Source organism: Pteropus alecto, unplaced genomic scaffold (genome assembly GCF_000325575.1).
Source record: "Pteropus alecto unplaced genomic scaffold, ASM32557v1 scaffold72, whole genome shotgun sequence".
NCBI lineage: Eukaryota > Metazoa > Chordata > Mammalia > Chiroptera > Pteropodidae > Pteropus > Pteropus alecto.
The window spans coordinates 17,039,245-17,049,796 of NW_006436811.1; the positions used below are offsets into that span (position 1 = coordinate 17,039,245).

At 46.2% G+C, this 10,552-nt stretch overlaps 1 protein-coding gene across 4 annotated transcripts; it reads left to right on the forward strand.

The window, feature by feature from the left end:
• Window position 1: 1 nt before the first annotated feature.
• Window positions 2-9,927, forward strand: SLITRK5 (SLIT and NTRK like family member 5). Of its 4 annotated transcripts, none has more exons than XM_015590898.2 (2): window positions 2-802; window positions 3,936-9,927. In XM_015590898.2, the coding sequence occupies exon 2, from the start codon at window positions 3,944-3,946 to the stop codon at window positions 6,821-6,823; it is 2,880 nt and encodes a 959-aa protein (XP_015446384.1). In that variant the 5' UTR covers window positions 2-802; window positions 3,936-3,943; the 3' UTR covers window positions 6,824-9,927. The 4 variants fall into 4 exon arrangements, with proteins under 4 accessions (XP_015446384.1, XP_006913869.1, XP_024903938.1 ...); XM_006913807.3 differs by lacking the exon at window positions 2-802 and adding an exon at window positions 859-1,368; XM_025048170.1 differs by lacking the exon at window positions 2-802 and adding an exon at window positions 1,510-1,808.
• Window positions 9,928-10,552: the final 625 nt, after the last annotated feature.

Below are 10,552 nucleotides of genomic sequence, written 5' to 3' on the forward strand. Positions count from 1 at the left end.
TGCTGCAGCTTGGCTCGCACCAGCGGCGCGACAATAAACAAGTGCACTGGACTGGGCCCTGCATCCGCGCCGGAGGAGATGTCTCAGACCCCTGCGATGCTAACTGGGTTGCCACCTCCTCAGCGCCCAGGAGGGATGACGCGACTTTCTCTGAGTTTTTTAGAGTCTCCGGGATGCCGGGACATGCCACAGGCGTAGAACATTGTTCCTGCCCCCCAGATCCCCCAAAGGATGTCGAAGATAGAGAGTTCCAAATAATGACGATCGTGCGGCGCATCTAGGGAAGGGATATAAAAAAAAAAAAAAAAAGAAAGAAAAGAAATCTGCAAACACCGAGAGCGATGAAACAGCCAAGAGGATGCGTGAGCCGTACAAATATTAATTAGGGGTTGCGGCGGCGGCAGCAGCGGGCTCGGTGCGGGGACAGCGGCGGCGGGATCCCAGCGCGGGGGTCGCCGCTGCGCAGGGGCGGAAGACTGTACCGGAGCCGCAGCCGCCGCGGGAGCCGCCAAAGGGCCGGTGCCACCTTCGCCCGCCCCCTCACTACCATGTACAGTGTGCGCTGCAAGAAGAAGGCGGGCGATGCATGCACACCCCCGCGCCCCGCTCCCTCTGGCTCGTCTCCGGGCGTGCGCCGCTGACCAGGGGGAAATGTGGTGAAGACCGCGAGTAGAGCCGAGGGGGGAGGGGAGGGCCGGCCGGCGTGAACCCAGGCCGAAGGGTGCGAGGAACCGGAGGCGGCTAGAGGGGGCGGCGGCTGCTGCTGGCTTGGAGAAAGTTGCCACCTCTGCAGATGGCAACTGTAAGTACCCGCCTGGGGGGTGCGGCGAAGGGTGCTGGGGACCCCGCGATCGCGCAGTGGCGAGGGTGGGAGCAAGTGTGCGAGTGAGCGTGAGTGTGAGCGGGTGCGAGCGCTCGGCTGGGCTGACCGTCACGTTGGCAGGGCCGGCGGTGCCAGGCAGCCTTCTCCGCGTCCCCCTCCTCCAACGGCTCCTTCCCTGCCCCGCCCGGTTCCTGCTCACTGCCCCTACCGCGAGGCGCCTCCACAGCGGGTCCTCCGCCGCCCCCTCCCCCTCTCTTCTCAGCCCGTCGCTCTCGGTCGCCCCCTCTCCCCCACAACGCCGCTGCCCGCTCCGACTACTGCGGAGAGCGCCGGGGAGAGCCGTTTGGGAAGCCCCGCAACCCGCGGTCGCCACCGCGGCGGCGGCCCCGGGCTGGTGGCGTCCGGGCGCCTTTCCTCTGGCCGCTCGGACCGCACTGGTGGCCGCCTCCTCGCCCTACTTGGGCTTCAGAAACCTGGAGCACACCCCAGAGAGGTATTTTTTTAAGAGTGGCTACAATGAGTGGGCCCTGGAGATGTGAGACGGGGTAAGTCGGCCGTTTACTTTGCAAAGAGGCTCCTGTGTGTGTGCCTGTGCGTGTGGCGGCGGGGTGGCTTTCTTCCCCTCTCCTCCCTCCTCTCCTTCCTCCCCTTTCCCATCCTTCGCTTTGGGGCGGGGTGGGGGAGGGGGCAACCTCGCGTCTTGGTACTCCGGGTGCTTCTGCCTGGGCTGCTGTGGGAGCAGCTGTGCCTGGAGCCGCGGGTCCGGCCTGGGTGCTGGGATCCGGTCCGCGCGGCCCCAAGCTGCTTAATCGGGATATGCAGGGCGATGATAAAGGGTCTGAATTCTTTGTGGGAAAACAAATACAATTCCCCTGTCCTCCGAAAAAAAAAAAAGAAAGAAAGAAAGAAAAGAAAAAGAAAAGAAAAAGAAAAAAAAATCCGATTATCTGGGAATGTGCAACGCACTCGCGAATATACATCAGAGGTGCGTTTCCGAGTCAGATTGTCCGCCTTCTTCGGCTCATTCAACTTTATTTTGTCAAATTCTCGGGCTTCTTTGATGGCAAGGAGGAGGAGAAAGGGAGTGGAGTGAGAGGAAGCTCTTCGACCCTGCCTAACCAGAACTGAATTAAAGTTGTAAACGCTCGAGTTTAATACCGGCTGGACACAATTTGCAATGGGCTGTCAGAGGGGTGGGAGGTGAATGGGGGCGGGGAACTGCAGGGAGGGAGGGGGAGGGGATCCAATCTCGGCTGAATGGATCTGCAGATTTGATCCAGCGGAGAACTGAAATTTCAAGGTAAACATTTTGCTTTCATAGAGGCTGTTTTTGACGCTTTTCAGCAGGTAGATGTTTGCCCGTTGCGTTGGCAGGTCGGGGATACTTGAGAGGTTTATACACTGTGATTCAGATTCGTCTCGACACGTCTGGATGGCCACACGTGAATGATTCACAGACACACTTGCATATGTGCGTGAGAATGCGGGGGCTCTTAATAAGACTGGTTGGATTTGGCTGGGGATCAAGATCGCGGTCTCCAGGCTTGAACCCGTGACTTAGAAACGTCTTGGCTTTAGTTTAGGGTTGAGATTCGACATCAAACTTCAGTGGTGGTGAGGTAACGGCAAGGCTGACCAGAGAAAAAGGCATTGGTTCCCTGAGCCCAGCATTTCTACCAACTGTTCGCCCCCCTTCCTCCCCGCCCCCCCCCCAACTAACGCAACGCGCACTCACACACATTCACACACTCGCTCTATTTATGTGCTTTCCTTTGAGTGCGGTTGTCTATCCGAAGTAGGAAGTCGAAGGAAGCCTTTAAGGGGACAAAAAGAAAGCAAGAAAGAAAAGGGGGAGGGGTCAGATTAATCCCTTGGGGAAATGAAATTCGAATATTAAAGCACTGACCTATGTCACTTTCTGTTCTCCCTTTCAACCTTTTTATTTTGCCTCTTAATCAGCCCAAGTGCCTTTTCCCAAGGGAAAAAGGGGGTGGGGGGTGGGTGGGGGGAGGAATAAACCATTGACAATTAAATGTAATAAGCAACTCCAAAGATAGGTATGCCGGCGCGGTGGCAGTTCAGCCCAAATCTTACTAATTCAGTAGGGTTAGTTTTGCATACCGTAGCAAACAGACGTGTCGTCCGTGGTAAGAAAGGCTTTGACGCTGATCTTTGGTTTACTTTTAGCTGATTCCGGGTAAGCAGTTGGAACGTCCTCTTTCCTCTTTAAACTCTAGGTGTTTCCGGATTGCAGATGCCTTAGCAGAGTTCTTTGTAATCCATCGTGCACAACTATTTCGGTGGCTTAAAGATGCGTTTTGGTGGCGTCTCTGACATGATCAATGAGAAGTGGACACAGGGTGCTCTCTGGGAAGCACTGCTAAGTGGCTCCGTGCATGCAATTAGGATGCTGATGTGCTTAATAGCCTTGGTAGTGAAGTCCACCATCAAAGGGAACACGCTCTCCTTGTTTTCCACTCAAAGCTCCTGAAGACAATTGTGATTTAAGAGCTTCTTTTGGCTCCTTTTGATGCATTATCTTACATCCTTTTTGCCTCTAAAAAGTATGCTTTAAGTTCCCACCTTGACAATTGGAGAAATGGTTTAAAATAGCCCAAGTATTGTGGTTCCTTGCTTTTCTGTGAAAGTGGAAGACCTTCACCGTGAACTGTTAACTGAAGAGATTCTGAAAGACAGAGGGGCTGGGTATAGATGAGATGGGGAACCTTGTAAAATGGTGCTTCTTTTCTCTTAAATTAGAACCATGAAACTGAACTGACAGCCATTTTATGTATATTTATGAATTGGTTTTGAAAAGGGGGGAGCAAGAAAAGCACTAAAATGAGACTTTATCTAACCTGCCCTTATCTTGTAAAGAGCAGCATTTTCTGTTGTACACATTAGGAAGTGAAATCAACATTTTAGTCAAAGTGAATATCAGATTTTAATAAAGTCTGGAGAGTGTCAATGTTTTATGGTGTGTGGGGGGGTGTCATTCATAGCCCCTCCTGGATTTCAGAGAAATAGCATTAGAGAAAAGAGAGACTTTCTGACTGATCTCTTGAATTTTTGTCATATTCTGTTGTTTCCTTTTTTCCTTTCTCCCTTGCAGGAGGTAAAATGCACACTTGCTGCCCCCCAGTAACTTTGGAACAGGACCTTCACAGAAAAATGCATAGCTGGATGCTGCAGACTCTAGCGTTTGCTCTAACATCTCTCGTCCTTTCGTGTGCAGAAACCATCGATTATTATGGGGAAATCTGTGACAATGCATGCCCTTGTGAGGAAAAGGACGGCATTTTAACTGTGAGCTGTGAAAACCGAGGGATCATCAGCCTCTCTGAAATCAGCCCTCCCCGTTTCCCAGTCTACCACCTCTTGTTATCTGGAAATCTTTTGAACCGTCTCTATCCCAATGAGTTTGTCAATTACACTGGGGCTTCAATTTTGCATCTGGGTAGCAACGTTATCCAGGACATTGAGACCGGGGCTTTCCATGGGCTGCGGGGGTTAAGGAGATTGCATTTGAACAATAATAAACTGGAACTTCTGCGTGATGATATATTCCTTGGTTTAGAGAGCCTGGAGTACCTACAGGTCGATTATAATTACATCAGTGTCATTGAACCCAATGCGTTTGGCAAACTGCATTTGTTGCAGGTGCTTATCCTCAATGACAATCTCTTGTCCAGTTTACCCAACAACCTTTTCCGTTTTGTGCCCTTAACGCACTTGGACCTGCGGGGGAACAGGCTGAAACTTCTGCCCTATGTGGGACTGTTGCAGCACATGGATAAAGTTGTGGAGTTACAGCTGGAGGAAAACCCCTGGAATTGCTCCTGTGAGCTAATCTCTTTGAAGGATTGGTTGGACAGCATCTCCTACTCCGCCCTGGTGGGGGATGTGGTTTGTGAGACCCCCTTCCGCTTACACGGCCGGGACTTGGACGAGGTGTCCAAGCAGGAACTTTGCCCCAGAAAACTTATTTCAGACTATGAGATGAGGCCGCAGACGCCTTTGAGCACCACGGGGTATTTACACACCACCCCAGCCTCGGTGAATTCCGTGGCCACTTCTTCCTCTGCTGTTTACAAACCCCCCTTGAAACCCCCTAAGGGGACCCGCCAACCCAACAAGCCCAGGGTGCGCCCCACCTCTCGGCAGCCATCCAAGGAATTGGGCTACAGCAACTATGGCCCCAGCATCGCCTACCAGACCAAATCTCCGGTGCCTTTGGAGTGCCCCACCGAGTGCTCTTGCAACCTGCAAATCTCAGATTTGGGCCTCAACGTCAACTGCCAGGAGCGCAAGATCGAGAGCATCGCAGAGCTGCAGCCCAAGCCCTACAACCCCAAGAAAATGTATCTGACAGAGAATTACATCGCTGTGGTGCGCAGGAGCGACTTCCTGGAGGCCACCGGGCTCGACCTCCTTCACCTGGGCAACAACCGCATCTCCATGATCCAGGACCACGCCTTTGGGGATCTCACCAACCTGAGGCGCCTCTACCTAAATGGCAACAGGATTGAGAGGCTGAGTCCAGAGTTGTTCTATGGCCTGCAGAGCCTGCAGTATCTCTTCCTCCAATATAATCTCATTCGCGAGATTCAGTCTGGGACCTTCGATCCGGTCCCAAACCTCCAGCTGCTATTCTTGAATAACAACCTACTGCAGACCATGCCCTCAGGCGTCTTCTCAGGCCTGACCCTCCTCAGGCTGAACTTGAGGAGTAACCACTTCACCTCCTTGCCGGTGAGTGGAGTTCTGGACCAGCTGAAGTCACTCATCCAAATCGACCTTCACGACAACCCTTGGGATTGTACCTGCGACGTGGTAGGCATGAAGCTGTGGGTGGAGCAGCTCAAAGTGGGTGTCTTGGTGGACGAGGTCATCTGCAAGGCGCCCAAGAAGTTCGCTGAGACAGACATGCGCTCCATTAAGGCGGAGCTGCTATGCCCAGATTACTCGGACGTGGTAGTTTCCACGCCCACGCCCTCCTCCATCCAGGTCCCCGCGAGGACCAGCGCTGTGACGACCGCCGTCCGGTTGAACAGCACTGGGGCCCCCGCCGGCTTGGGCGCGGGCGGCGGTGCGTCATCGGTGCCCTTGTCGGTGCTGATTCTCAGCCTGCTGCTGGTTTTCATCATGTCCGTCTTCGTGGCTGCCGGGCTTTTCGTGCTGGTTATGAAGCGCAGGAAGAAGAACCAGAGCGATCACACCAGCACGAACAATTCCGACGTAAGCTCCTTCAACATGCAGTACAGCGTGTACAGCGGCGGCGGCGGCGCAGGCGGCCACCCGCACGCGCACGTGCACCACCGCGGGCCCGCGCTGCCCAAGGTGAAGACGCCCGCGGGCCACGTGTATGAGTACATCCCCCATCCACTGGGCCACATGTGCAAAAACCCCATCTACCGCTCCCGGGAGGGCAACTCGGTGGAGGATTACAAAGACCTGCACGAGCTCAAGGTCACCTACAGCAGCAACCACCACCTGCAGCAGCAGCCGGCGCCGCCGCCGCCGCCGCCGCCACAGCCCCAGCAGCAGCCCCCGCCGCAGCTGCAGCTGCAGCCGGGGGAGGAGGAGAGGCGAGAAAGCCACCACTTGCGGAGCCCCGCCTATAGCGTCAGCACCATCGAGCCCCGGGAGGACCTACTGTCGCCGGTTCAGGATGCCGACCGCTTTTACAGGGGCATTTTAGAACCAGACAAACATTGCTCCACCACCCCCGCCGGCAATAGCCTCCCGGAATATCCTAAATTCCCATGCAGCCCTGCAGCTTACACTTTCTCCCCTAACTATGACCTGAGACGCCCCCATCAGTATTTGCACCCGGGGGCAGGGGACAGCAGGCTGCGGGAACCGGTGCTTTACAGCCCCCCCAGTGCTGTCTTTGTAGAACCCAACCGGAATGAATATCTGGAGTTAAAAGCAAAACTAAACGTTGAGCCGGACTACCTCGAAGTGCTGGAAAAACAGACCACATTTAGCCAGTTCTAAAAGCAAAGAAACTCCCTTGGAGCTTTTGCATTTAAAACAAACAAGGAAGCAGATACTCACGGTGAACTCTTTTTGATTAATTGTGTTGTTTCAACGTTTAGAGTGAAGTGCCTTGGCACGAGATTCTCAGTTTCCGCGGAAGATACTGAAAGGGTGTGCAATTTCCTTTTAATTTTACACGTGGGGAAACATTTGTGTAAACTGGGCACATCACTTTTTCTTGCGTGTAGGGGAGAAGAGAAGGGCTTTTTGGAAGCAATTGTCTACGCAGGTGACTTAAAGGTCGCAGTCATTTTTGTAGTGGTTGGAAGTGCTAAGAATGGTGGAAGATGGCAGCGCATAGATTCCACTCTTCCTCTTTTGCTCCCTTCCCCCCTCCACTTCTCCCCCTTTAAGCCATGGGTGGGTCTAGATGGCTTTTGTGGCAAGATTAGCACACCCCAACTTTAATAGAAAGTTAATTCGCTTCCTTTCCCCCATCCTCCTTCTCTCTTTCCTCTCTTTGCCTCTTTGCCTCCCACCTCATTCTTTAATTTCTTTTTAAAGGATGTGTTTGTATGCATTCTGGACATTTGAATTAAAAACAAAAGTATTGTGATCTCTAAAAGGATCACCGTAGATGCGGACAAATCATTAAAATTACAGAGCTATATGATCCATAATTGATTAGTCAAAATAACTTATTGATGAAATATACAAATATTTTATTGTAGCACCTATTTTTATATGCACATTTAGCATTTCTCTTTCATTCACTATTTAGCCTATGATTTTCACAGAGGTGTCGCACTATTTCAGGAGCTGCATTTCCTAAACTGAAGTGCTATCAGGAAGACATTTTAAATCATTAAAACTATGGAGAATTTAATGGCAAAATTTTAAAGCCAATGCAACCCACCCAATTGGATCAGTAATTTAAAAAAATATATATATATGTATCTCAATGTATAAAAGAAACAAATTTGGGCAATTAATTGGGCCATTCGAATGAGAATCGTGTGCAAGTTTCTGGTTTATTAGAGAAGATTTAAAAGTATTTTTATTAGTCAACCAAAATTATGTATTGATTTGACTACTATTGTAGCCAATTTTTGATTGTTTAACCAAACCCCGTTGCATTTGTACAGATCCACGTGTACTAGCACCTCAGAAGACCAAATGATGGACTGTACAAATCTCTATATAATGTCTTTATCCCTCTGGGCAGCAAGCAATGATGATAACCACAAACAGGATCTCTGTAAGATGGGGCTACTGTTGTTACAGTCTTATATGTATCCCAGCACATGTAATTTTTTAAATAATTTCTGAATAAACACTTGATAACTATGTCAAATATGAGGGATTGAAGTAATGATTACTTAAAGAATGAAAGAATTAGCTATGTGTGATTGACTGAATCTCCATTATTAACAATTTAGGACATAGCAGATAATTTATTCCTAATAGAAAAATGTTTCCCCTATCAGATTTAAAATATATATATATGATTATTCCTATGTTGGTTCAGGGAATTATGTTTTTCTAAATATGTCATTTAAGGTGTTTATTAATGAAATTTTAATTGTATACTTTTTCTTACTGAAATATTCATCTAATACATGGAGCATGGTAAGTAATATATTGCATATTCATTTTTCTCCTAATATTATGTATTTTGTCATGTCAATATTATTTATTCAATCTACAAATTTCCATAGTTTCCATATTTTCACTTGTGTAAAACTACCTTCAACAATTGTGATGGATACTTTATCTCAAGTTGATCTATATCTTAAACATTCAAAATGTTGGTAGGAATGAGCTGTTCACCTCTGAATAAGGTTTGCCAGTGAATTTAGATTGCTATTTAGGGTTAGGAAACGTTTGAATTAATCTGAAAATTAAAGAGCCATGTTCTTCATTGCTATTGGTGGGTCTTCCCATAATCTCACCTGAAATGTGTACAATATCAAGGGCTGTTCATGAACTTTATGTTTAAGGAACACTTTCCATGGCATTCTGCCACAAAGAGGCAGCATTCACCCATGAGTAAATTGTAAGTAACTGCTTGAATTCAGGTTGAACAGGTGGCAATAGTTTCCCTGAGGAATTAAAAAAGTATATATATATAGTAATGCTATATTAGCCAAGTGAAATAAACTATCCCCATTCTGTGCAACATTTTCCCTTCCAATTTTTTTAAGGAGAAAAGAACAAGATTAATAATGCCATGTGATAATATCATGAAAAATTAAAAATGTTTCTCTTACTTTTCATCTACCTCCTCCATATTAGATCCAGGATTAGGAAAGAAAAATAAATATTATCATTTGATTTCACAATTGGGGTTGTTATTAATTTCTCTTCACAATGGGAGTTATTTTTCTTTAAAAAATGTCAAAATCACTTCCTCAATATATGTAGATATGGTGGTGGTGTATAAATTATAAAATAATAATGAAAAGTGGAAACTTCCATGTAACTAAGTTTTATTTCCTAATTGATGCATAAAATGTGGGAGAGAAGAATTACATGAAATTAAAGATGTAGTTCTGGACAATATAAATAGCTTCCAAAGAAAGTTAATTGTTGTACTTTTCAAAGATTTACAAAATAACGTTTTTGAACTAGCACTATTGCACATAATTTGTCACATATACTCTCTTTAGGTGGCTCATTTAGACTTTCACTCTTCCTAAGATGTCCAACATTTTTTTAAATCTCAGAAATAACAATTATATGGTATATGAAAACAAGTTACTTCTAAGTTCTAAATTATATTTTCCCAACTGTTAAGAGGATAAAAGCAAACTCATAATTTCTCTAATAAACTTGAAAATTTTTTGACATGTAAAATCATGAAACTGGATAGAATTAAAAATGAATTATTTCTTGTACATGTTTTCTTGTCAATACAGTAACATATACAATAGAACATAAGTCGTGTAGTTTTCAATATTCGATTTTTGTTTTTTCTGGTTGTTCGACGAATAAATAATTAAATTGAGTATGTCAGTGGTATATGATTGAATTAAGGGACTCTGCAAATTTTCTCCATAGAATTTTGGAGAACAACAATATGTAATGTTTCAGGCATCAATTAAAATTTGGATGCAAACTAAGCTTACTCTTTGTGCTTGTTCTATTTGATATGTTGCATAATCGCATACAAATATATTTCCAAGTAGATACTATAAAATCTTATTTTTATCTATGTATGATTCTAATGTAAATACTTAAATTATCTCAGAGAAAGTAAATATATTCTATGTAAAGGTGGGTAATTTGTATGCTAATATTCTAAATCATTTACAGCTAAACTATTGATTGAGTTATGAGTTAATCAACTTTAATATAAATGTCATACTTGGAACACACCTTTTGTTTAGGCAAGATTATCACCTTTACATATTTGAAGTGGAAATTTTTGATTAATGTCCTGGGTTTCCTAATCTGTCTCACTATTGTTCCCTCAACCTCAATAGGAAAATCAAACTAGTGTGTAATGAAAACATTCATACATAGTGTGGAAAAGTTTAGAATGAAGACCTTATTCTAATATACCAGTTTCTTTTACCCTATATCATTAATTCTATTTTTGTTTCTAAGTTATGTTGTTAGCAAATCATTTAAATTAAATGTGTAATTTTCATTCTACACTCTTAATTTTTTGACTCTCTTCCTTTTTTCTTAGATCTTACTTCCTCCCTCCTTCCCTCTTCTTATTCTTTTCTCTTCATTATTTTT